This window comes from Sphaeramia orbicularis, chromosome 4, assembly GCF_902148855.1.
Source record: "Sphaeramia orbicularis chromosome 4, fSphaOr1.1, whole genome shotgun sequence".
NCBI classification, from domain to species: Eukaryota; Metazoa; Chordata; class Actinopteri; order Kurtiformes; family Apogonidae; genus Sphaeramia; species Sphaeramia orbicularis.
The window spans coordinates 41657359-41680009 of NC_043960.1; the positions used below are offsets into that span (position 1 = coordinate 41657359).

General features: G+C 37.4%; 1 protein-coding gene across 5 annotated transcripts in view; it reads left to right on the top strand.

Moving 5' to 3' along the window:
- ddr2a (discoidin domain receptor tyrosine kinase 2a) overlaps positions 1-22201 on the top strand; it is a 44205-nt gene extending 22004 nt beyond the window's left edge. Inside the window, exons 3-17 of one of the 5 annotated variants that reach the window (XM_030132289.1) lie at positions 7439-7541; positions 8101-8332; positions 8659-8806; positions 9908-10010; positions 11438-11621; positions 11736-11976; positions 12380-12445; positions 13364-13500; positions 13619-13835; positions 13953-14185; positions 15629-15756; positions 15851-16048; positions 17010-17244; positions 17321-17470; positions 20896-22201. In XM_030132289.1, the coding sequence (XP_029988149.1) occupies positions 7439-7541; positions 8101-8332; positions 8659-8806; positions 9908-10010; positions 11438-11621; positions 11736-11976; positions 12380-12445; positions 13364-13500; positions 13619-13835; positions 13953-14185; positions 15629-15756; positions 15851-16048; positions 17010-17244; positions 17321-17470; positions 20896-21027 (2507 nt within the window). In that variant the 3' untranslated portion in view covers positions 21028-22201. Of the gene's footprint in view, positions 1-7438; positions 7542-8100; positions 8333-8658; positions 8807-9907; positions 10011-11437; positions 11622-11735; positions 11977-12379; positions 12446-13363; positions 13501-13618; positions 14186-15628; positions 15757-15850; positions 16049-17009; positions 17245-17320; positions 17471-20895 lie in introns of all 5 variants that reach the window. The other 4 variants (XM_030132290.1, XM_030132291.1, XM_030132292.1 and 1 more) reach the window with 4 other exon arrangements.
- The last annotated feature ends 450 nt before the right edge of the window (positions 22202-22651 follow it).

Genomic DNA, 22651 nt, shown 5'->3' on the forward strand with positions numbered 1-22651 from the left:
ATTATATTGCACATAAATGAATGGTACCAGAGTGAGTTATTATTCAGTTATGGTATGAGTTGAACACTTGAGTCTTTATTGAAGCGACAGCCTGTTAATTATGGAATGTACCAAACAATGTTAGTTACATATTCTATAAAGCTTTCTGTCTTATGATGTCAGCCTCTTAACTTTTTTAGTATGCTGCAGACATGTAAATCTAAATTTGTGTATATTTATAAAATATATTAATAAAATGTCCCTTTGGCAGTTAAATTCAAGTTCAAGTGAGTTAACAAAACACTGACATTTGAGATGTTGCCACATTTTAGGAAAACTTTCTAAGCCTCTTTGGAGGTTTGTACATGTGCGTATTGAAAGACACAGTGAGTCAAAGAAGAGAAGATCTGTGTTTACACTCTGCACCTCTGTGTGAATGAAGCTCTGCTGGCTCTCACACACTAGTTCTCAAACCCCATAACCTCTTAACCATGTTGCAACAGCAGCTCTGCAACAAACGACACATACTGTATTCCAGCCTCTTAATGCTTGTTTTTATCATCTAAAATTTTCCACTAGATTCTCAGTAGCCTAACAGTTGTTTTCAGTGAGCTCTGGTTTGGTTAGATTTAACATAACTAAACAGAGAGCCATACTTCCACTGTCAAAGCATGATTCTGATCTGAAGATTTGTGTCTTTGTTACCATGTATATTATACCATGTAAACCAGGGGTCTCAAACTCATTTTCTTTCAGGGGTCACATTCAGCCCGATTTGATCTCAAGTGGGCCAGCCCAGTAAATAACTGCATAATAACCTATAAATAATGACAAGTCCAAATTTTTCTTTATTTTAGTGCAAAAAACCACCATTAAATTATGAAAATACTTACTTTTACAAACTATCCAAACAAAAAAGATGTGAATAACCTGAAAAAACTGAAATTTCTTAAGAAAAATAAGTGCAATTTTAACAATATTATGTCTCAACTTATCATTTCTACATGTGCATTATGGATCGGATCTACAAAGACACTAAGCACTGAGGAACAGGCAGAAAACTGTTAAAATTGTGCTTAATTTTCTTCAGACATTTCAGGTTGTTCAAATTTTTTCAGGTTATTCACATTTTATTGTTACAGGATAGTTTGTAAATGTAAATATTTTCAGAATTTAATGTTATTTTTGCACTAAAACAAAGACAAAAATTTGAAGTTGTCATTATTTATAGGCATAGTGTAATATTATTATTTTTTCCACGTTAAACAGCGAAGAAAATATGGAGTCATTATTTTTTTTTGTAGGTTATTATGCTATTATTTTACGGGAGATCATATTGGTCTGCATGTGGAACCTGAACTAAAATGAGTTCGACAGCCTTGACTGTGGAATTTTTGCACTTCGCAAATTCATCCATGGGCTGGATTGGAACCTTTCGCATTTGGCCCCTGGGCTGCATGTTTGCAACCCCTGATGTAAACTATATTGAAGATAATTTGTTGGGTTTTTATATATCTGCTCCAGCAAGACTAGAGGCATTTGGTTTGTTTTGGTTGTCCATCCAATTCTCATTGAACTGTCTTCAAATTTCAATGCATATATAAGACATTTTCTGTGTAAATGACTACTTGGAATCAAACCTTCAATATTATGAGACATTCATTTTATTAAATACAATTCACAGCTTTTATTAAATCCCTCTTAAGTCTCAACTGGACAGACATACAGAGGTTGTGCAACCACAGGGCAGTAATTATAGTTCTCCATATTACTGTCTTTATTGTTCTGATTTACATAAACTGGACTAAACTGAATTGAATGGTATACATGAGCAGGGCACAGATCGTTGAAAAGGTTTTGTATGCAGCCAGTGCTACTGCTAATATGCAGATAATATGAGAGGAGCGGTTGGTTTCTGTGGGCTGCTTTTAGGTAAAGGGATCTAGTGTGAGGAGGTGGAGGGAAGGCAGGACTGGAAACATTTGTAGAGAGGAGATAAATAATGGGAGATGACGTGAAGAAGAAAGTGTGGAGCAAAGGTTATAGAGGACAAGATGAAAGGAGGCAAATGCAGTCTGTGACATCTGGAAGAGCTTTTATTTGTGCCTTCTTCAGACTGTCGCTGTGTCTCTGCCAAGCCTGCATGCAAGTGTGTGGTTGCATCTACGCCGACTTTTATGAGCCTGTGTGTGTTTGTGTGTGCGTGTGTGTGTGTGTGTATCGACATGTGACACTGTATCGGGTCATCGAGCCTTTAGGGGTTTCCACATCTTGACTTTTGTGCAAATATTTGGAAAAGATCAAGAAAGAGGAAGAGGGGATCGCAAGGAGAGAGAGGAGAGAAAGAGCAACAGAGGGACAGAGAAGGCCTTGAACCTGGAGCGGTGCTGTATCTGGCGTCTTCTCAAAGGTTTTTCTGTGAGACAAGGGGCCATGCTAACAGGATCAGTCTCCCTTCTACTTCCACCTCTAGCTCCACTCAGACCCACCACCTGACGATATCACATACACCGAAATCACACTCCTCCAAAGGCTCTTTCATCCATAAATGAGGCGACCTAATGTTAATATCCTGTTAGGTGGAGTTATCGCTGCAAGAGCAAAACAACAGAGGTGGGAATTAATGACATACAAATACTCCAATACTGCACTTAAAGGTAAACTATGGAACATTTCTGTCTACTTAATGAGATGTGGAAATAGCAGTAGTTGTTGAATGAATGTTAGTGTTAGAGAGAAATAAGCAGTAAAAGCTCAAAAGTATATTATTAGCAAAAAATGATTACTGAATTGGATTGGGAATACAACCAAAGCACATGTATTTGACCAATACATGACAATCTGTGTGTGATTTACCCCGAGTTTTGTCTCTCAGGCAGAACTGTACCACATTGTTGCCAATTCCACTGATGGTATCAGGTTAGCTTGCCTCAACTCTGTACTTTTTTGGTGTTTCTGCTGTTTGAGAGCAGGTGCCACTACATACAATCAAACACTATTCCTAATATCACCTTTGCTGAGGTTCCAAGTGGGCCAAAGGGGGGTGCGAAATTGAGCAGATCACAGATTGGGCGATCCAGAACATTCACTGTGTCTATATGTTTGTGTCATATTAGTGGGAAATTCACAATATTGATGTGACAAATTTTCAAGTCAACTCCATCTTGACAACATGACCATAGATGTAAAGTGTAAACAACCAATCTCATCTTTAATATAACATTTCATTTTTGAAATGACAGCTCACAGTTTTAAGTTACATACCTCCTCCATTGTTGCTTTGGTAAACAGACAGACAGACAGACAGACAGACAGACAGACAGACAGATAGATAGATAGATAGATAGATAGATAGATAGATAGATAGATAGATAGATAGATAGATAGAGAGAGAGAGAGAGAGAGAGAGAGAGAGAGAGAGAGAGAGAGAGAAATGTATAATAATAACTGCAGTTGCTGTTAAGACAGTATCTCAATAATTTACACTGAACTGGAGTTGCTTTGTCTTTATATTGTTCCTCCCACATGTTGCTGTGTGGAGCTGTTATTAGTTGGAGGTACAAAATTATTGGCTAAAAGTCAACGTCCAGAAGTATTCCAAACACAGCAAAACAAGAAGAAAACAAAGTACAGGTGACGGCAGTAGTAGAGTAAAGGGGAATGTACCACCACACAGGGAAAATGGTGGTAATAGCAAGTTTTTACTTTTACTCCCTACATTTTAAGACAGAAAATGCACTTTGTACTCTCTACTCTGTTAACTTTAAATTAGTGCACGCACCTTCCCAACATTAACTCTGTAAAGCCTGGACCATTAAATCATTGACAGAAAATTCCAATTCTTTGAAGTGGAGCCTTTATTGATCCTTCTGAACAACCCCCCAATTTTTTTTTTTTTTTTTTTTTCAAATATCCATGTATGAGTTTCAATTTTGAATCATATTTGACACTTCAGGTCTCAATGCTCAAATATTATTGTTTTTGAACAAACAAAAACATAATATAACACAACTAGAAGCACTCGGAGAGCGCAGACCTCCGCCAAGGCTGATCAGTGGCACCCCCGTGGGCCCCCCCACCCCCGATCACCACCAAAATTTAATCATTTCTTCCTTATCCCATTTCCAACAAACCCTGAAAATTTCATCCAAATCTGTCCATAACTTTTTGAGTTATGTTGCACACTAACGGACAGACAAACAAACAAACAAACAAACAAACAGACAAACAAACAAACAAACAAACCCTGGCAAAAACATAACCTCCTTGGCGGAGGTAAATATGTCTAACAAATTGGTAATTCCTTTTCAAAGTTGGCAAAGTTCTGCCTCCTTCCTCATTAATGACAGTCTTGCAATATCACAGCAAAGGCCTCTGGTGAACGAATTCCTCCCCCCTGGTGGATTATCTGTGTATTGCATGTATCTAATTGTATACGTCAGGTTTTTCAAGAAAAGTCACATAGAGGGTTTCAAAACTCATGTATCATTTATGATACATGTGGGGTTATAGGTTTAAAACTAATCTTAGTATGAATCAATGAAAAATGAAAAAGATTACAAAGATTACACAACATGAAAATAAGGATATCTTTGTGGACATAAGACACAACAAGGAAGAAAAATACAACATGATGTTTCGAAATCTATTACTAACATTGAACTAATTTAACTCATGGTAAAGCCTTAATATGACATTAATATGACGTAAGAGCCTGTTTGCCTCATCCTGAAACAGTCTGATGTAAATGTGGCGGTAGATTCATTTAGATTCTTGTAAAACAGAGTTGTGTCACGCTCAGTTAGCCAGCGGCCTTGCTCAGTGTGTAATGAGAGGAGGATTTTTTTTTTTTTTTTTTCTAAATCACCCTGTTAACTTTAATCACCTCTCACCACTAAAGAGGACAGAAGAAAAGAGAGAGTGGAGAGACCACACAGGAGCAAAGTGGAGACGACAGAGAGGAGACAGAAAGAAAAGTCGGATGCGGGGGTGGAGGGGCATGCAGGAAACAGAGGGCATATTGCTTCTATTGACCGCACAGTGGGGGCGTGAATGGCTCAAACCAGCCTGTTTTACCACACAGACACACACAGTGACTTACCCCTGTACAAGAGCTTGATACAGCACTGTTATGCCTGGCACAGACACCGAACGAATCCAGCTTATTATTTCAATAAAGTAACCACAATTCAAGTGCACGGGTGGATGTGGATGTGGATGTGTACATACTCTTCTCACACCATCTCTCCACCCCTTCATCTAGCACTATCCTTCACTGTTTTTTTTTGCAGGTTTCTTGACAGAGGCTGGTAGATTTGTCTTTAAAGTGTTTGAGAGTATTTGGTGAATGTTTGAATAGGGTTTCAGATTTTTGAGCATCGACCACCACTGTGGTTGGTCTTAGAGGAGCGAGGCGAGCTGCACGTTTCAGGGTGTAATAATCCAGGTAAATACAAGGAGTGGAAAGAGTAAGAGAATATCCTACTCAAAAATAAATACTGTCAAATACAAAATCATTTGGAGAGCTGAAGAAGCAAGTACAAGTTAAAAAAAAATTAGCTGCTGTGAAATAACTTTGTTGCTTAACCCATAAAGACCCAGCACTACTTTTGTGGCAGTTCCCAAATGAATTATTCTCTCTATTGAACCTTTCTTAAGTGATTTATCTCTGTTTATTATAATATTATCCTCTGTATTTTGTTTTTTTTTTCCATTGAAAATCATGCATTTTCCTATGTTTAATTTACTGATCATGTAGATGTTCATAAAAAATAAGATCAAAGTTCAGGGTTATGTCAGAAACAGAGAAAACTGAAGAAAAAGTGACCTTTTTCAACAAATTTATCATTAACTGAATATAAAACAAGTGTCTCCATCATTTGTCATTTGTCCAACTCCATGGATTTTACTGGTGAATCAATGTTGTAGAAGATGACGATGTTTCCACGTTCACTACAAGGCCTCTGAACGTCCAAATGGGTCATATCTGATGACCATGAAAAGATGACAAACTGTATTTTACACTAATTATTTCCATGGATTGATAGGATTAGTGGATCAACAGGTATAAAATTGTTTAGATCAGTGGATGCTTTTGGGTCTTTATGGGTTAACATCCATCAAAGGGCCACTGTAGGACCTTTAAAAAGCTGTATGGAGTACTAAAGACTAAAACTGAGAGCATTATCAGAATAATGTACCTAACATAAAAGCACTGCACAGTACAGGCACATTTTTTGTCTCAGTAATCTAATGTGTGTCTTGAACATAGTTTTTTTTTTTTTTATATTTGTCTTAGTACTTTTGAATGTTTTAATTTCTGCTGACAATCTGATGATTATGCAGCACTTTGGACAACATGTTGTACTTTTACATAAACATATATTAACAACACTTGACTGCTGACTGTTTGGTGAAATTACAGCATACAAATGTATTCATTTGATTACTGCATTGGCATAATTAATACCAAGTTATCATGTAAGAAACTAATTATACTGTTCATTCAGGATGGTCATTGTATAAATAATTATATAACCCTCATTTGAAGTCTGAATAATACCACATATATAAAAGACGCTACTCATTAAATCTTCCTTAACCTCTTAAGACCCAGCAATGGTTTTTCTGTCCACATTTGTGGACAAGAGTTTCACAACTTTATACAAAAAAAAAAAGAAAAGAAAACTGTCCACCACAAAGGACATTCCATAAAAATTTTAAGAACTGCATCTGAAAAAACTGTTGCATCATGGCGTTTCCAATATAGGTACTTATTTAATAAAAAACAAAAAAAGCTTGTACTTTGCTGACATTTCCTGGGTCTTAGGAGGTTAAGTTTCCCTCATTGTGCCATATGTGGTTGGAAAAATTTCATAGTACAAAAAATAGAAAATAACAGCTTCATGGTGTCACAATATGCAATATCGCACAGTTGTTTTTATCAGCAATAGTTTTGGTTAACAAATACTTTAGTATTTTTCAAGGATGTCTATGTAAAAATTCTTCCTTTCCAATACAAATAAGTAAATACTGTATAAGGTTATAAAAATAAAGACTATTATTCATAAATTCTGTACAATAAGTCAACATGTGCTTCTTTTGAACAACATAAATTGGAGAGAAAAGTACACACACTCACAAGTGAGATTCTTAGTCAAGCTGTATTATATTTTAATATTTTCACTAAGAAAATGTACCAGTTAACTGTCAATTTTTATGCCTTAAACTGCAACTAGTGTCATCACAGTTTGAGGAAACACCTTATTAAGAAAAAAATGTTGTCTGTTTCTGAATATTTATGGTTAATAACATGTCATAAATGAACTGACTGAAGTTGATGAACGTCTCCTGCTGTTTTTGTCTACGATAAAAAAATGTTTTCATAATTGCTAATCTGCATGTTTTCATTCTTTGCTTGAGTCTTTTTCCGTTAAATATACTGTTGTGTGCGTCACAGGTGTGTGTCGATATCCTCTGGGCATGTCAGGAGGGCAGATACAGGATGAGGATATCTCTGCCTCCAGCCAGTGGTCTGAGTCCACTGCTGCTAGATACGGCAGGTATGTAATACACACACACACACACCTACACACACACACACACACACACACACACACACACACATGGTATATTTACCTTGATAATCACTGCGTGTGGGTGGTTTATCCTGCAAGGTGCCTGCGCTTGTTTATTTGCAATAAACCACAAACTGGGTATCAGTTGTACTTACAGCCACATGATTAAGAAGGCATGTGTGTGTGTGTGTGTGTGTGTGTGTGTGTGTGTGTGTGTGTGTGTGGGTGTGGGTGTGGGTGTGCATGCAGCAGAACTTGGGTGGCCCTCAGTATGAATCAGGATAATGATGTAATATACCTTCTCTATCCGACCTGGCTCTTGCCCCTGCCAGCCCCTCGCCCAAAATTAACACTTTAGGATGAATTTACGACACAGGCTTCCACCGAGGTGTTTTTATAAGTGCCTGTAAGAACTGAAGTCTACCACAGAACTCACTTTTTACTTTCCTCTCACCTTTCCCTCTCCATCCTGTCTTAATTTTTCATCTCCCGCAGTCCTTTTCCTTCTCCTTCTGTAATTCTAATGTGATATTTCATATTCCAGGTTGGACTTTGAGGAGGGCGATGGTGCGTGGTGTCCGGAGATTACAGTCGAACCAGACAGCCTGAAGGAATTTCTCCAGATTGACCTGCGCTCGCTTCACTTCATCACTCTGGTGGGCACCCAGGGTCGTCATGCAGGGGGCATTGGTAACGAGTTCGCCCAAATGTACAAGATAAAGTACAGTCGAGATGGAAGCAGGTGGATCTCATGGAGAAACAGGCAGGGCAAGCAGGTAAACATCAAAATATTAACATATGACACGTTCCTGGATGTGATTGTATTATCTATTGTGACCTTTATTACAACTTCTGATATAGATGTAGGTAATCTCATCGTCTACCTTCTGCTCATTTTTATTGCTTTTACCTGCTTTGTGGTGATAATAGAGATAGAACTTCATACTCAACCGGTCATTAATTAGTCTTTATCTGTGAATCCAGTATACCTGTAGCATGTTTGCCTTTGTTATCAGGCAGATTACAGACTTACTGTACAACCAAAATCTTAGTTATTAATGAGGTTCTTTGTGAGGTCTGAGTGTTCTTTTGTTCCCTACAGGTCATTGAGGGGAACAGAAACGCCTACGATATCGTTCTCAAAGACCTGGAGCCGCCCATTATCGCTCGCTTTGTTCGCTTCATGCCCGTCACTGATCATTCTATGAACGTCTGCATGAGAGTGGAGCTCTACGGCTGCGAGTGGCTCGGTAAGGAAAAGGTTTGTTAGGACTGAGATCAGTGACTGTGGAGCAAAGGGTGCAGTGGAGACGACTGAGATTCCAAAACTCACCTTTGAGCCCATAAAGATAGAGAAGATCAGCTGATTCTCTATGACTTTTTTAGGACAGATATAATCATGTGAATCACAGTATCGGTTTCACTACTGTATTAGATAAAACAAATCCCACAAGCTCTACTAGTCTGATATACCAGGGAATGAATCCGAATATTCAGACTTATTACCGGTCTAAGTTTGAGTCCTGATGGTTCTGACATTTCACCCTAATGTGTTTCTACGTTCATGCTTCTTTTGTCATTTGTCGTAAGCTTAAGACCTTACTTGGTTCTCAATCATTTGTGTGCACATTTTGAGCGCTCTAGATATGAAAACCTGATGAATTTGTAGATTCAATTATGTGGATCATATAATTGAATCTGATGCTGCAGAGGCTTCACATTGCCTCAGCAGCACCAAAACGTTTTCATAAACACTCTATTAAAGGTAAATTAATCTAGTTGTAATTGCTATATCAGCTTGTGCAATTTATAAAGGACAGAAATTAAAGGTCCAGGTATAGGGGGATTTATGGTGATCCACTTGAAGAAACGGGGAAAAAAATTTAAAAAAAAAATACAACCTTTGTTAAATGCTGTTAAATTGGATTTAACCACTCTGAGATGTAAAATTTTTGTACTTTTATGCAAGTTTAACTTTTGTTATTTGAGTTTGGAAAAAGAATATACATTTCAGAATGAATAGTACACGTCCTATTAAGCAAGTGTACTCAAATTACAAGAATCACAATTTGATCTTTTCAGTAAATGTGCAGCTGTATTCTGCACTGAACTGTGCTTCTTCTAGTGTTGCATTGAAGTACTGCACTCATATACAAAATAAAATTCAACAAATTCTATGTGCATTTGATAAACTTCTCCAAGTTCAACTTGACATATAGACGAAAATATCATCTACAATTTCAATTAATGCAATAAATTCTTTTAAAAAATCTATGTATTTGGAATTACAGACACACACAGAGTATGAGATTAATTCGATAATAATTTAGCTCCTTTTCTTTTATTTCCAGATGGTCTTGTGTCATATAACGTCCCGGCAGGAGAACAGATGACCATATCTGGACACCCTGTGTATCTCAACGACTCTGTGTATGATGGGGCAGTCATTCACAGGTGTGTGTGTGTGTGTGTGTGTTTTGACTTATTTTCTCATTGTCATCTAAACTCTTTCTCCACAATACTTCATCATGGCTCTCAAATGTGGTCAGTTTTTTCTTCACCTTGTTGTTGCCTGGTCACCATGGCGACAGCTGGGAGACAGACAGTGGTGAGTGGGTCATGGTGGTTTTACTGTTAGGCAATACTGGAATGAATGAGTCAACCAGAGCTTGAAACGTTGAAGAGGTGGAATGAACCAATCAACGACTTTTTGTTGACAGTAGTGTTTGGATGGTGGTGTGGTGAATAATGTCCTCCATGACACAGGCCTCCTCGCTTTGTCAAGGAAACAGTGGAGATGGAAAAGAAAATGGCCTACAATAACTCAGCCAAAATCTCAAGTGATAGATTGGGTTTGTGATGCTGCCACCTGGTGTTGAAAAGTGGTATCATCAAAACAGACACTTCAATTAAAAGTGCATTGTCTAATATTTATGGAGATCTGTGCTGCAGAAATTGATTCTAATATGCATACTTCTGTTTGTCGTACAAAAATGACAAATGTATGATTTGATTACCTTAAAATAAACTGTTTATATCTACAGAGGGAGTAAGTCATTCTGCTTCTACAGTGGTTTAGAGTGGACATCCTCTTCTTATCTTTTACCTTTTATAGTGGGTGGTATTCAGCCTTAGCCCATAAAGACTCAAACATCCACTAGCGTCCAAAACCATCTACTGATGTAAACTGTTTAATATGTGTTGATCCACTAACCCTATCAATACATATAATTGCACATAAATGCACATAATTGGTGTAAAATACCGTTTGTCATCTTCTCATGGTCATCAGATATGACCCATTTGGACGTTCAGAGGCTCCGTACTGAACGTGGAAACACCGTCATTTTCTACAACATTGATTCACCAGTAAAACCCATGGAGACACTTGGTTTATGTTCAGTTAATGATATATTTTACTGAAAAAGTCACTTTATCTTCAGATTTCTGTTCTGATATAATGAGCTCTGAATTTCCTCTGACTTTTCATGAACATATAAATTAAATATAGGGAAAATGCATGAGCAACAGTGAAAATGCAAAATACACAGGATAATATAATAAATTGTGATAAATCACATAAGAAAGATTAAATAGAGACAAAAATTCATTTAGGAACTGCCACAAAAGTACCACTGGGTCTTTATGGGTTAAGGTGCATTACTGTTACCACTATGTCTCAGTGTGGATCAGAGGTAATGTCCACTTAACTAAAACACCCAGAACAGATAAAACAAGCATAGGCTCCAACAAAGGTCTTCTGTGGTTTAGGTGAAGGGAGCATTTAGTAGGTTGTAATCTTCAACATCACCTCTATATATGACTCAGTATCAGACTCTAAATGCAATGTTTTTCTTAATTGCTGTCTTTTTGCCTCTCAGTATGACCGAGGGCCTGGGCCAGCTGACTGATGGAGTGTGCGGCTTAGATGATTTCACAGACAGCCATGTCTACAACGTGTGGGAAGGGTATGACTATGTGGGTTGGAACAATGAGAGCTTTCCCAGTGGATATGTTGAAATCATGTTTGAGTTCGACCGCACACGAAACTTTACCACCATGAAGGTGAGGTTCCTGACAATACAAAGTAACATTTTTTCCTATTTTTTTTTTTATTTTTATTTCCATGTCTCCAGTGAGTACTAAAAACTCTTTCCCTGTGCCTTCATCTTTGACCAGGTTCACTGTAACAACATGTTCTCAAAGCATGTTAAGGTCTTCCGTCAGGTTGTGTGTTATTTCCGCTCTGAGTCGGACTGGGAGGCCACGCCACTCTCCTTCAGCCCCGTGGTAGATGAGAAGAACCCCAGCGCCAGATTTGTCACAGTCAATCTGGCCAATCACATGGCCAGTGCCATTAAGTGCCAGTTCTACTTTGCTGATGCGTGGATGTTATTTAGTGAGATCACCTTTCAGTCAGGTACAGACTGTTAACACTGTATTTATTAATATGAAAACATCAAGCATTTGTAGAAAAACATTTTATCATGAGTTTGATTGAATTTGCAGTAATGTTATATTCAATAATCAATAATATATTATATCCTCTTGAGACCCAGCAATGCATTTTTTTCCTCCATCGGGGACAAGAGTTTCACAGCTGTATTTAAAAAAACTGCAAAGGATATTCTACAAAAATAAATAAATAAAAATGTACATCTGAAAAAACTGTTGTATCATGGTATTTCCAATCAAGATAATTATTTAATGTAAAAAGCTTTTACTTTTTACATTAAATACATACAAACGTTTACTTTCCTGGGTCTCAGAAGGACATATTTGTTTAAAAAGTTCATTTCTCATCAATTGTATGTCTGTTACAGATACAGCCATGTACAACACAACACTGGCTCCACCCAAACCAGGGTCACCATCGAATACACAACCAGGTAGTGACCTGTGCACATCTGCATTGTTGTGTAGAACCAGTACTTACGCAGTCATTTACCCACACTTTATTTTCATTGTATGACTTTCTACTTCTAGTTCACTACAAATATTACACTTTTACTCCACTACATGTCTGACCATTTTAGTTACTTGTCACATTTTTTTTATCTCCTTCCTGTCCAGTAAAAGCCAAATGTCTCCAAATTTCTTCAGGTTTTTTTTTTTTTTTCAATGTTTTGATAAACTGAAGAATTAAGCAACCCTCTTAGATTTGTTGGAAAATACATTGTTGTAAAGCTCATAATTAGGGCTCTTTTTCTATATACTATTTGCTTTATGTTGACCTTATTTTATGATGTATTGGTGTCAATGAATTCTGTCTGAGGATCCTTAAAAGTAATAAATGTGATTATCCTAAATTAAGGCCTTAATCATCCTCAATTGATCATTAACCCTTAAATCTGACTCCTAAAGGTCTTAAAAATTCCACAGACACAATAATTGGAAATCTTTGTAAAAATTTTGTCAGATTTGTAATTAGTGTGTATCATTTGATCATAATGGAGATGGGAATGAGTGGAGCCTCCAACAATCAGGAGGGGTTCCAGAGACGTCAGTCACAGAAATATTATTCACGGAGAAATAGAAATGTAACATTAGCTGGACTGAAACATGGTTAAGACTGGTTAAAAGAAATAACTATGTGGCCTGTTGTACTGTGTTTTTTTGTGAATGTAAGATCTTAAATTTGATTAGACACCTTGAAAAGAGATTAAACTACCAATACTATGAAAAGTAGTTTCTATGTTCAGATAAATATGTAATCTTTGTTTCCATCACTATTTACCAGTTAACAGCTGTATGCAGACTGTACAGTGTTCTTCTTTACAAGGTGTTTCTCCCTGTTCCCTCCCCAGAGGACGACCCCACCCACAAAGTAGACGACAGCAACACCCGAATCCTGATTGGCTGTTTAGTGGCCATAATCTTCATCCTTGTTGCCATCATTGTCATCATCTTGTGGCGACAAGTGTGGCAGAAAATGTTGGAAAAGGTGAGCTCATCCAAGATTTATTCTCTAAAATATCAGCCTGTTGCTTTGTGCATTGCCATAGATTTTCCTCCGGGAGGTGGTCAGATCTGTTCCTTCACCCCCCCATCCTTTATTCTAGGCCTCTCGCCGGATGCTGGATGATGAACTAACTGCTAGTTTGTCAATACAGAGTGAGACGTTCGCTTACAACCACAACCACCACCAGTCGAGTACGACCAGTGAGCAGGAGTCCAACTCCACCTATGAGCGCATCTTCCCCCTCGGCCCTGACTACCAGGAGCCCTCACGCCTCATATGTAAGCTGCCAGAGTTTGCCCAGAGCTCTGATGAGCCTGGTAGGTGGAAACATATGTGTGCTTCAAAATCAGGATTAGTTCCAAGTGATGTGAAAAACCGCCGGACTTCATCACCAGGGTTTCTTGTAAGTGTGTGTGTTTCTTGTTGTGTGAAAGCTTCCACCAGTACAGCAGCTTCTAAATCCACCACTACGACCGTGGTCCAGGATGGGGTCCCTCACTACGCAGAGGCAGACATCGTAAACCTACAAGGTGTGACTGGGAGCAACACTTATGCCATCCCTGCACTAACTATGGACCTTTTGTCAGGAAAGGATGTTGCAGTGGAAGAGTTCCCACGAAAACTGCTCACATTCAAGGAGAAACTGGGAGAGGGCCAGTTTGGAGAGGTGTGTGTCTGTAACAGCTTCACTTACTCATTACAGTTGGGAAATTTTCATTATAGTTTTTATTTTTACTTTGCCTTTTAGTTTGCTTTTTGATTTGAAATTAGCTTTATTAGTTTAATGAATTGATTTTACAGGCGTAAGTAGTTTATGTATTTACTTTCTTAAGAAGAAAGTAATTTTAGTGCAGTTTTTATTTAGTTTTTATGTTACTTTTAATTATACATAAAAGAATCCTTGACTTACAGAAGGTGAAAAAGTTATAATGAAGGACTGTAAGTCAGTAAATATGATTTACAACGCCATTATTTAAGGTTTCATATTAACGCCATTAAAAACACACGGTCCAAACATGTGGTGTAATTTCCAGAAAATGATTTGCTCAGGTGCCTATTTTGTACATGTTGGTCACTAGATGAGTAACACAGTTAACAGCTGTATTTCTTTCATTCCCGATGCGTGCGACATCGGCATTTGGACTAATCCCTTAATGTCAGATATTGAGTCGAATCTCTTACAGTCACATCTCATACAGAGTCACGCTTGACTGGTAACTTTAGGTGTGGGCAATAGCCAATATAAAGGTAGCAAAGAAAATGCCGAAATGTTTTTGCTAGTTCAAAATACAACAGAGAGAATATGCCACTGGCATGTTATGAGCAGGTCTGAACTGTGGTGAAGTCTTTTGCCGTCTGTGCTGCCATCGCAGTACAATCAGTTGTCTGAGTGCCAGATCAGTGCCAGATTGGGTGGGATCAGATCCCTCAGGACAGTCATACGTTGTCGCTGCACTGCTTGTTTGGCAGCCAGAGGTGGACACACCCGATATTGAATGATGACACTTTCGGTTTCTGAGTACCTGTGTTCAGTGACTGAACAAACATGTTAAGTTAATCACAATTTGTCCACAACTCATTCCCTAATGACAGATGCTTCCCTCTTTAATATGAGGGTAACCCCAAACCAATTAATTTAATATATCTCAAAATATATGAAATAATATGTATATTATTCTGACCCGTGTGTTTTTAATGGCACTAAGTATATAAAGCAGTTTAATTTGTGTACACCATAAACTATAATAGCCAGAGTCCAGCTCTGAAGTTCACATCCCACAATGACTCGAAAGTACAACTGTAAATAGTTTATATTAAGTGAAAAAAATAACATTTTTAACTGAATGTGTGAACAAGGTAAACAAAGTGATCCTTTTTCCTATAAAATATGAATCAAATGCTATAACAACATTCTTTGCTTGTGTCAGAATTGTCTCTTTAAAACTCACAAGGTTGTTGTAGTTCAGGTTGGATTATCTAGTAGTTCTTACATTATTTTTTATTATTGAAACCTGTCATTTTTATTTCAGTTAAATGTTTTTTCATTATTACTGATTATTGACTATAATAACCTGCAGCAAGGCAACGTTCTACTATCCTCTCCTCTCAGGTGCATTTGTGTGAAGCAGAGGGAATGCAGGAGTTCATGAATAAAGAGTTTTTATTTGACTATCCTGAGGGACAGCCTGTTTTAGTGGCTGTGAAGATGCTCCGTTCAGATGCCAACAAAAATGCAAGGTACTGACTTTGGGTAATGTTATAATTGTAGTGTTTGTCTCGGTTTCTCTCAATGATAGGAAAATAACTGATCTTGTGTGTTTTTTGTTGTCAGAAATGACTTCTTAAAAGAAATAAAGATCATGTCCCGTCTGAAGGATCCCAACATCATTCGCCTGCTTGCTGTGTGCATCTACAGCGACCCTCTATGTATGATCACAGAGTACATGGAGAACGGAGATCTTAACCAGTTTCTGTCCCGCCATGAACCAGAGGGACAACTTGCATTGCTCAGTAATGCACCTACCGTCAGGTTAGTGTTTTGAGTGACTGGTGACTCTGTCTGTTTATGCAAATGCACTATAGTGCACATTAGTTTTACTGTATTTGAGTTACTGTGTTGACACATAAAACCAATATACAAACAATATATACAATGCAAAAAAGACCACTAGACTGGTAAATAATGCAGGGCATAGAGACCATACAAATTAACATTTTTTTAAGATTATAAACTCTAAAATTTCCAGATATGATTCAGTTTAAAACAGCACAACTAATATTTAAAGCAAGAGATAAATTACTTCCAAATAAAATACAGAAATTGTTCTCAGAGACAGAAGTGACATACGATCTAAGAGGGAAACTGGATTTTAAAATGCATTGTTTCAGAACAACTGTAAAGGATGTGTGTATCAATCGCAAGGGTTAAATAATGGAACAGTCAAACAGATGAATTAAAGCAAAGTAACAACATAAATCAGTTTAAAGGAACTTATAAGATAACATTTTTAAAGAAATATAAGGATGAGGAAGAACAGTTTAATCCAGGACGGTAATGGAAGTGTTGAAGAAGGACATACAGCTGTATTGTTTTGTGCACTTCTGTTCTCTGTGGTATGTTATAAATTGAGCTCTTTTTCAGTAACTTAGCGCTGACCTGTTCTTTTTATGGACTGTATATATTCGTTGTGTAAAATAAGGGTAGGACAGTATAAGCTCAGATTCTTCCTACTCCATTTTGGACATAAAGTGTTGTTGAGGAGCCACAGTGAAGTAGTTGTACACTGTGTGACTTTTTTTTTTTCTTTTTTGGTTGGCTTGTTGCCTTCGGTATTCTGGAATGTTCTGTTTGGATGTGTGGTTTCTCTTTTCCTTTTGTTCACATTTGTGTTTAATTCCTGCTAATGTTTGAAATAATGTTTATCTTTTTCATTATCATTATCAAATGCTTGTTTCTCTCTCAACATTTCACTCTTCACTGTCCTCCACAGCTTCAATAATCTGTGCTATATGGCCACTCAGATAGCATCGGGGATGAAGTACCTCTCCTCTTTAAACTTTGTCCATCGAGACTTGGCCACTCGAAACTGCCTGGTGGGCAAGAACTACACCATAAAAATAGCTGACTTTGGCATGAGCAGAAACCTGTACAGCGGCGACTACTACCGCATCCAGGGCAGAGCTGTACTGCCGATACGCTGGATGTCCTGGGAGAGCATCCTGCTGGTAAGAACCCCCGCTGTCACAATGATGACAACCGCTCCGCCCCGTATCATTTCATAACATGGTTTTTGCTTTGCAGGGTAAGTTCACCACAGCGAGCGATGTGTGGGCCTTTGGTGTCACCCTGTGGGAGATACTAACCTTCTGCAAAGAGCAGCCCTACTCTCAGCTCACTGATGAGCAAGTGATAGAGAACACAGGGGAGTTTTTCAGGGATCAGAAAAGACAGGTGAGTGTAGCTGCACATTTGTTTTTCATATCAAAACCAAGTAAACCCCTGCTGTTTGCCAGTAAAAGTTCAGTGATACAGCTCATGCAGGGCTTAAAAATGTAACAAATAATATAAGATTCAAACTATAAGACTATATTCTTTACTTTTTGACCCATACATAGAAATCTAGGTGCAGGATTTTCAACCTGTTGTAAGTAATGAATGGAAATCAGGTTGATACATACTTTTACAGTGTTTGATCCTTGAAGATGTAACAGCATGTATTACTTTTTCTAAGCTTCTACATTATGTATAATGTTTCTGGTCTTGGATGTATTATAGCTGCAGGGCATTGTTGAATATTATTCCAAGGTTGTTTTGTTGTTTGATGTGATTCAAACAGTGGTCGTAAAATGTTTATATCTCACTCCTTCTCCTCAGTTACAGTTTTCATTTCTTTGAGCATCACCTTGATAAAGTTAAATGTGGGAATGCAATGGAAATGTTTTTTAAAAGAAGACTTTATGTAGTGACGCTTCAACAACATCCCCAGAGTATTAACAAAGAAGTAACAAGACAAAAACACAACATAAAAATAACATTAAAGGTGAAAGCAATCTAACAAAAATCTAATAAAACAAACACACCCGTCATCTCTGACTTGGCTATTTGCTGATTATTTTATTGTGAAAGTCAGTGTTCCCCAAATCATCATAAGCAAAATGAATTCAGTGTGAGTTCGACTGTATTTAATAGTGGACACTGGAACTATGACATAAACCACTAGTTTCTGAACTGCTGTTTTGAAGTTTACAGTTTGATCGTTGTTATATTAGCTTTTTGGAGCCAGAATTGACCAGAGGATATTTGAACAAAAGTGGTGTTACCACAGGGGGTGAGCTAATGCTTAGCACTAGCTTATTGACTCAGTGAAATGATAAACTTCACCAGGAATTGTGCAACAATGTCATTTTTATAATTTTAACTGACACTAAAGTTTGGTTCTCTGTCAGGGAAAAATGTGTTTTATTAAGTGAAATGAAACTTCAAAAGTCCAACATGGCAGACATCAGAACTTCACTTTGCCATGAAATCTTCTTATTGGAGAAAAACTTTAAGTTGTATCACAAGATCCCTTAATATAGTGTCAAAATAACAGGATATGCAGGAAATGACAGGATAACAGAATGTACTGGGAAAAATGATGAACTTGGTATATATGGAGAAGTTCGGTGTAATGCTGCCTTCACATGCTATCAGGAAGAAGAGCCTTTCCACTTGTGAATTCGAAATGGCCAGTGTGTTGTGTTCAAGTGCTTTGGTTGTCGTAGTGAAATGAAAACAGGCTCACACACAATTTATTGTGATTTGCTACTTGGGTAAAACAGTTTTGGTTGTGTTAATTCATCTGCTACAGCATGTTTTTTCATTCATCTTCCAAACTTTATCCTTGACATGGACATGTATACACTGACATCATATATAGAGATGTACAACTGGCCACTCTCACATTCACACCTATGGGCAGTTTAGCTTAAACAATTAACCTATTAATGCATGTCTTTGAAGGCCAGAGTATACAAAGAGAACCCACACACACATAAACTCCACTTTTTTTTTTGTAAAATTGTTTTTTTATAAATTGTTTATTCTATAAATGTGCAAATTCATCAGCTAACAGCAGCAGAATGTTAATAACAGCTGTGTTTATCAAATATGATTAATCCAGTGGTTTCCAAACTTTTTTGGCTTGTGACCCCATTTTATCATCACAAATTTCTGGCGACCCCAGACATTCGAAATGGAAAAATTTTTTGCTAAAATTAATTTGTTTTTGATCATGTAATAGTTTGCTATACTGTGTGGCAAATAAATGTTAATTTTAGATGACATTTAGTCTATATAATGTATATTAATATGGACGGAGGCAGAAAAGCCAGGTGGAGATTACTGCACAAAGTGAGAATTTTTTTTCCTTGGTCAGGATATGTACAGTCAGTCCAGCTTGAATTTACAAGGCTGAAAATTAATAATGAACCAACAATAACTCAAACTATGAATTATGAAAGAACTGCAGTATTTTAAACTGACCACAATGAGCATTTGAAAGATAAACAGTACCACAGTGTTTCAGTTTCAGCTGCAGAGTTTGTCATGTCTTTTATGTATTGGGCTTGTCTCTCTCAACTCACCATATATTTTTTATTAGTAAATTTTTTTGTTGTTGTTGGGTTTTTTTTGCAATTACTAGAAATTTCAGGTGACCCCATTTAAATTCCAGGTGACCCCATGTGGGGTCCCGACCCCAAGGTTGAAAAACACTTGGATTAACCCCTGTTGCTCTCTGCCAAGTTGAAAAGTTCAAAGGTTATTTTCACCTCAGCAACTCATGTATCAAATTTTTTCCCACTTCCCCAGTGGAAAATACAAAAGGAGGGGCGTTTATATACAATTTTCAAGTTTGTAAGTAGTATTTACCGTAATCCCCATAGCACATGAAGGCAGCATATGGGAACCAGGGCTGGCGGAGCCAAACCCCAGCAGCCATGACTATAGGATACTTCTGCATCAGCATCATTATACAGTCAAAGTCCTCGCCCCTGGGCACTTATTTAACCCATAAAGACCCAAACATGCTCCGTCTACTAAAACCATCAACTGATCTAAACTGTTTAATACCTGTTGATCCACTAATCCTATCAATACATGTAAATAATTGGTGTAAGATACAGTTTGTCGTCTTTTCATGGTCATCAGATATGACCCATGTAGACGTTCAGAGGCTCCGTTGTGAACGTGGAAGCACCGTCATATTCCACAGCATTAATTCACCAGTAAAACTCATGGAGTTGGATCAGTGACAGTGGATGGAAACACTTGGTTTATGTTCAGTTAATGATAGATTTTACTGAACGAGTCACTTGTTCTTCAGTTTTCTCTGTTTCTGATATAATAACCCTCTACTTTACTCTCAGCTTGTATGAACGTCTACATGATCAGGAAATTAAATACAGGAAAACACCTGATTTTCACTGAAAAAACACAAAATACAGAAGGTAATATTACAATAAATGGTGATAAATCACTTGAGGAAGGTTAAATAGACAAAAATTCATTTGGGAACTGACGTAAAAGTAACGCTGGGTCCTTAAGGGTTAAGAATATGAAAATGACAAAATAAATGAAACAATACGGAAGTGATTTAAAAAACTAATTTTACTTCTGTTCACTTTTATTTGAGTAAAGAAGATGAATTGTTGCTTTTACTTTTCACTCTTTTTTACACACATATCTGCACTTATACTTGAATCATCATCTGACATGAGTTGATTATTGATTTCAAGGTTTATTTTAACGATTATTTGAACTTAATTTTAATATTATTTCATTATCTTACCAACATTCTTTGCCATCTGGGTAATTTTTTGCTCCTTGCTGTGCAGATCTACCTTCCTCAACCGGTTTTGTGTCCAGACTCACTCTACAAGATCATGCTGAGCTGCTGGAAGAGGAACACGAAGGAGCGGCCGTCGTTTCAAGAAATCCACCGAGCCCTCCTCGACAGACAACCTTAAGACAGGGCGGCGTCGGAGACAGCGGTTCCCAAAGCATGACGAGGGGAGACACAGACACACAGTCCAGGTTTAAGCTAAACGTCTTTCAGCAAAAAGACAGAGTGAGGGCCACCTGTGGGCTCCAGGCCTCGGTTTGGTAAACACTGTTTTCATGGACGTAAACTCTAGAAAGATGGACTGTCAGAGACAACTGGTGTGTGTCAGTTTGAGTGTTTTATAAACATACAGGTTTCATTGAAAATATCTCTTGTCTTTTATGGTACTTTAAACTCCATTGATTGAGGACATGACTTTTGAGACGCGTGTTGAGGACGGAAAATTGAAATGTAGCAATTAACATTCGGCACTTTTTAAATTGTATATGAATCTCATTTTTTTAAGATTAAACTTCCCATGTTATGTTTGAAATAATACAAACAACAGTTTTTGGAAGACTGCTTGAATGTAGAGGGAAAAGTGCAGCAAACCCATATTGTTACTTTTATTTTAAGTAATTCATCTCAATTTCTCAGACAAACTGCACATGTTTTTAATACCAACAAATAATCAAATAACTCAGTGTAACATCCTTCTCATCTCCCTGCAGTTTTCCTACGGTGGTTTGATGTGTATATGACTGTGTATTTTCAGTAGATAAAACTCTAATATCAGTAATTTTGTATGAATATTTATATGTTTAAATGTGTTTGTTTTGGTTTTGTTATGGTGATATATTTGTGTATTAATATGCTCTTTGAATTGAGTTTGGAGTATCATGTGATTTAATGCAGTCATTTTCCTGCTCATAACTTGCATCTATACAGCAAACAAAAACCTTCACAGTGCTTTTTTTTTTTTTTTTTTCTCAGATCGTATTTTCAAAGTTGCTATCAGAAATGTAGGCTGTGTTTTGGCCATGTGCTACGTTGTTATTGTGTGTATGTAGGTATGTGTTTACAGTTGGAACGATGTTGTAGAGATTGTGTTGTGAAAGTTAAACCAGGGTGTTCGTATTTGCAGATGTGATTTGTCTCATCTTAAATCGGGATGAAGATATGTTTAATTGGTAAAAGATGGCTGCAGATCACTTTCCCAGACATTTTTATGATTTACAAAACTTCTTAATGCAACTATTGCATCTAAAGTCTATGACATTGTATTGTTTCAGTCTGCCTTTACTCTGTGCATGTTCTGTTTTATCTCTACAGAAGCTTGAAGTCCATACTCCATACCACTGTTTTTACCAGTTGAACTCAACTTATAAACTCTGCTTTCTTATCAGGGGCCTTTGCTCCACTTACCCTGCCTCTAAAACACTCGTATGGTTACTTTAACCCATGAAGACCCAAACAGCCACTGGCAACCAAAAGCATTTACTGATCTAAAATGTTTAACAACTTCTGAACCACTAAACCTATCAATCCATGTAAATAACTGGTGTAAAATACAGTTTGTCGTCTTTTCATGGTCATCAGACATGACCCATGTAGATGTTCAGGGGCTCCGTAGTTACCGTGGAAACACCGTCATCTTCTACAACATAGATTCACCTGAAAAACCCATGGAGTTGAATCAATGACAGTGGATGGAGACACTTGGTTTTATGTTCAGTTAATGATATCTTTGAAGAAAAAGTCACTATTTC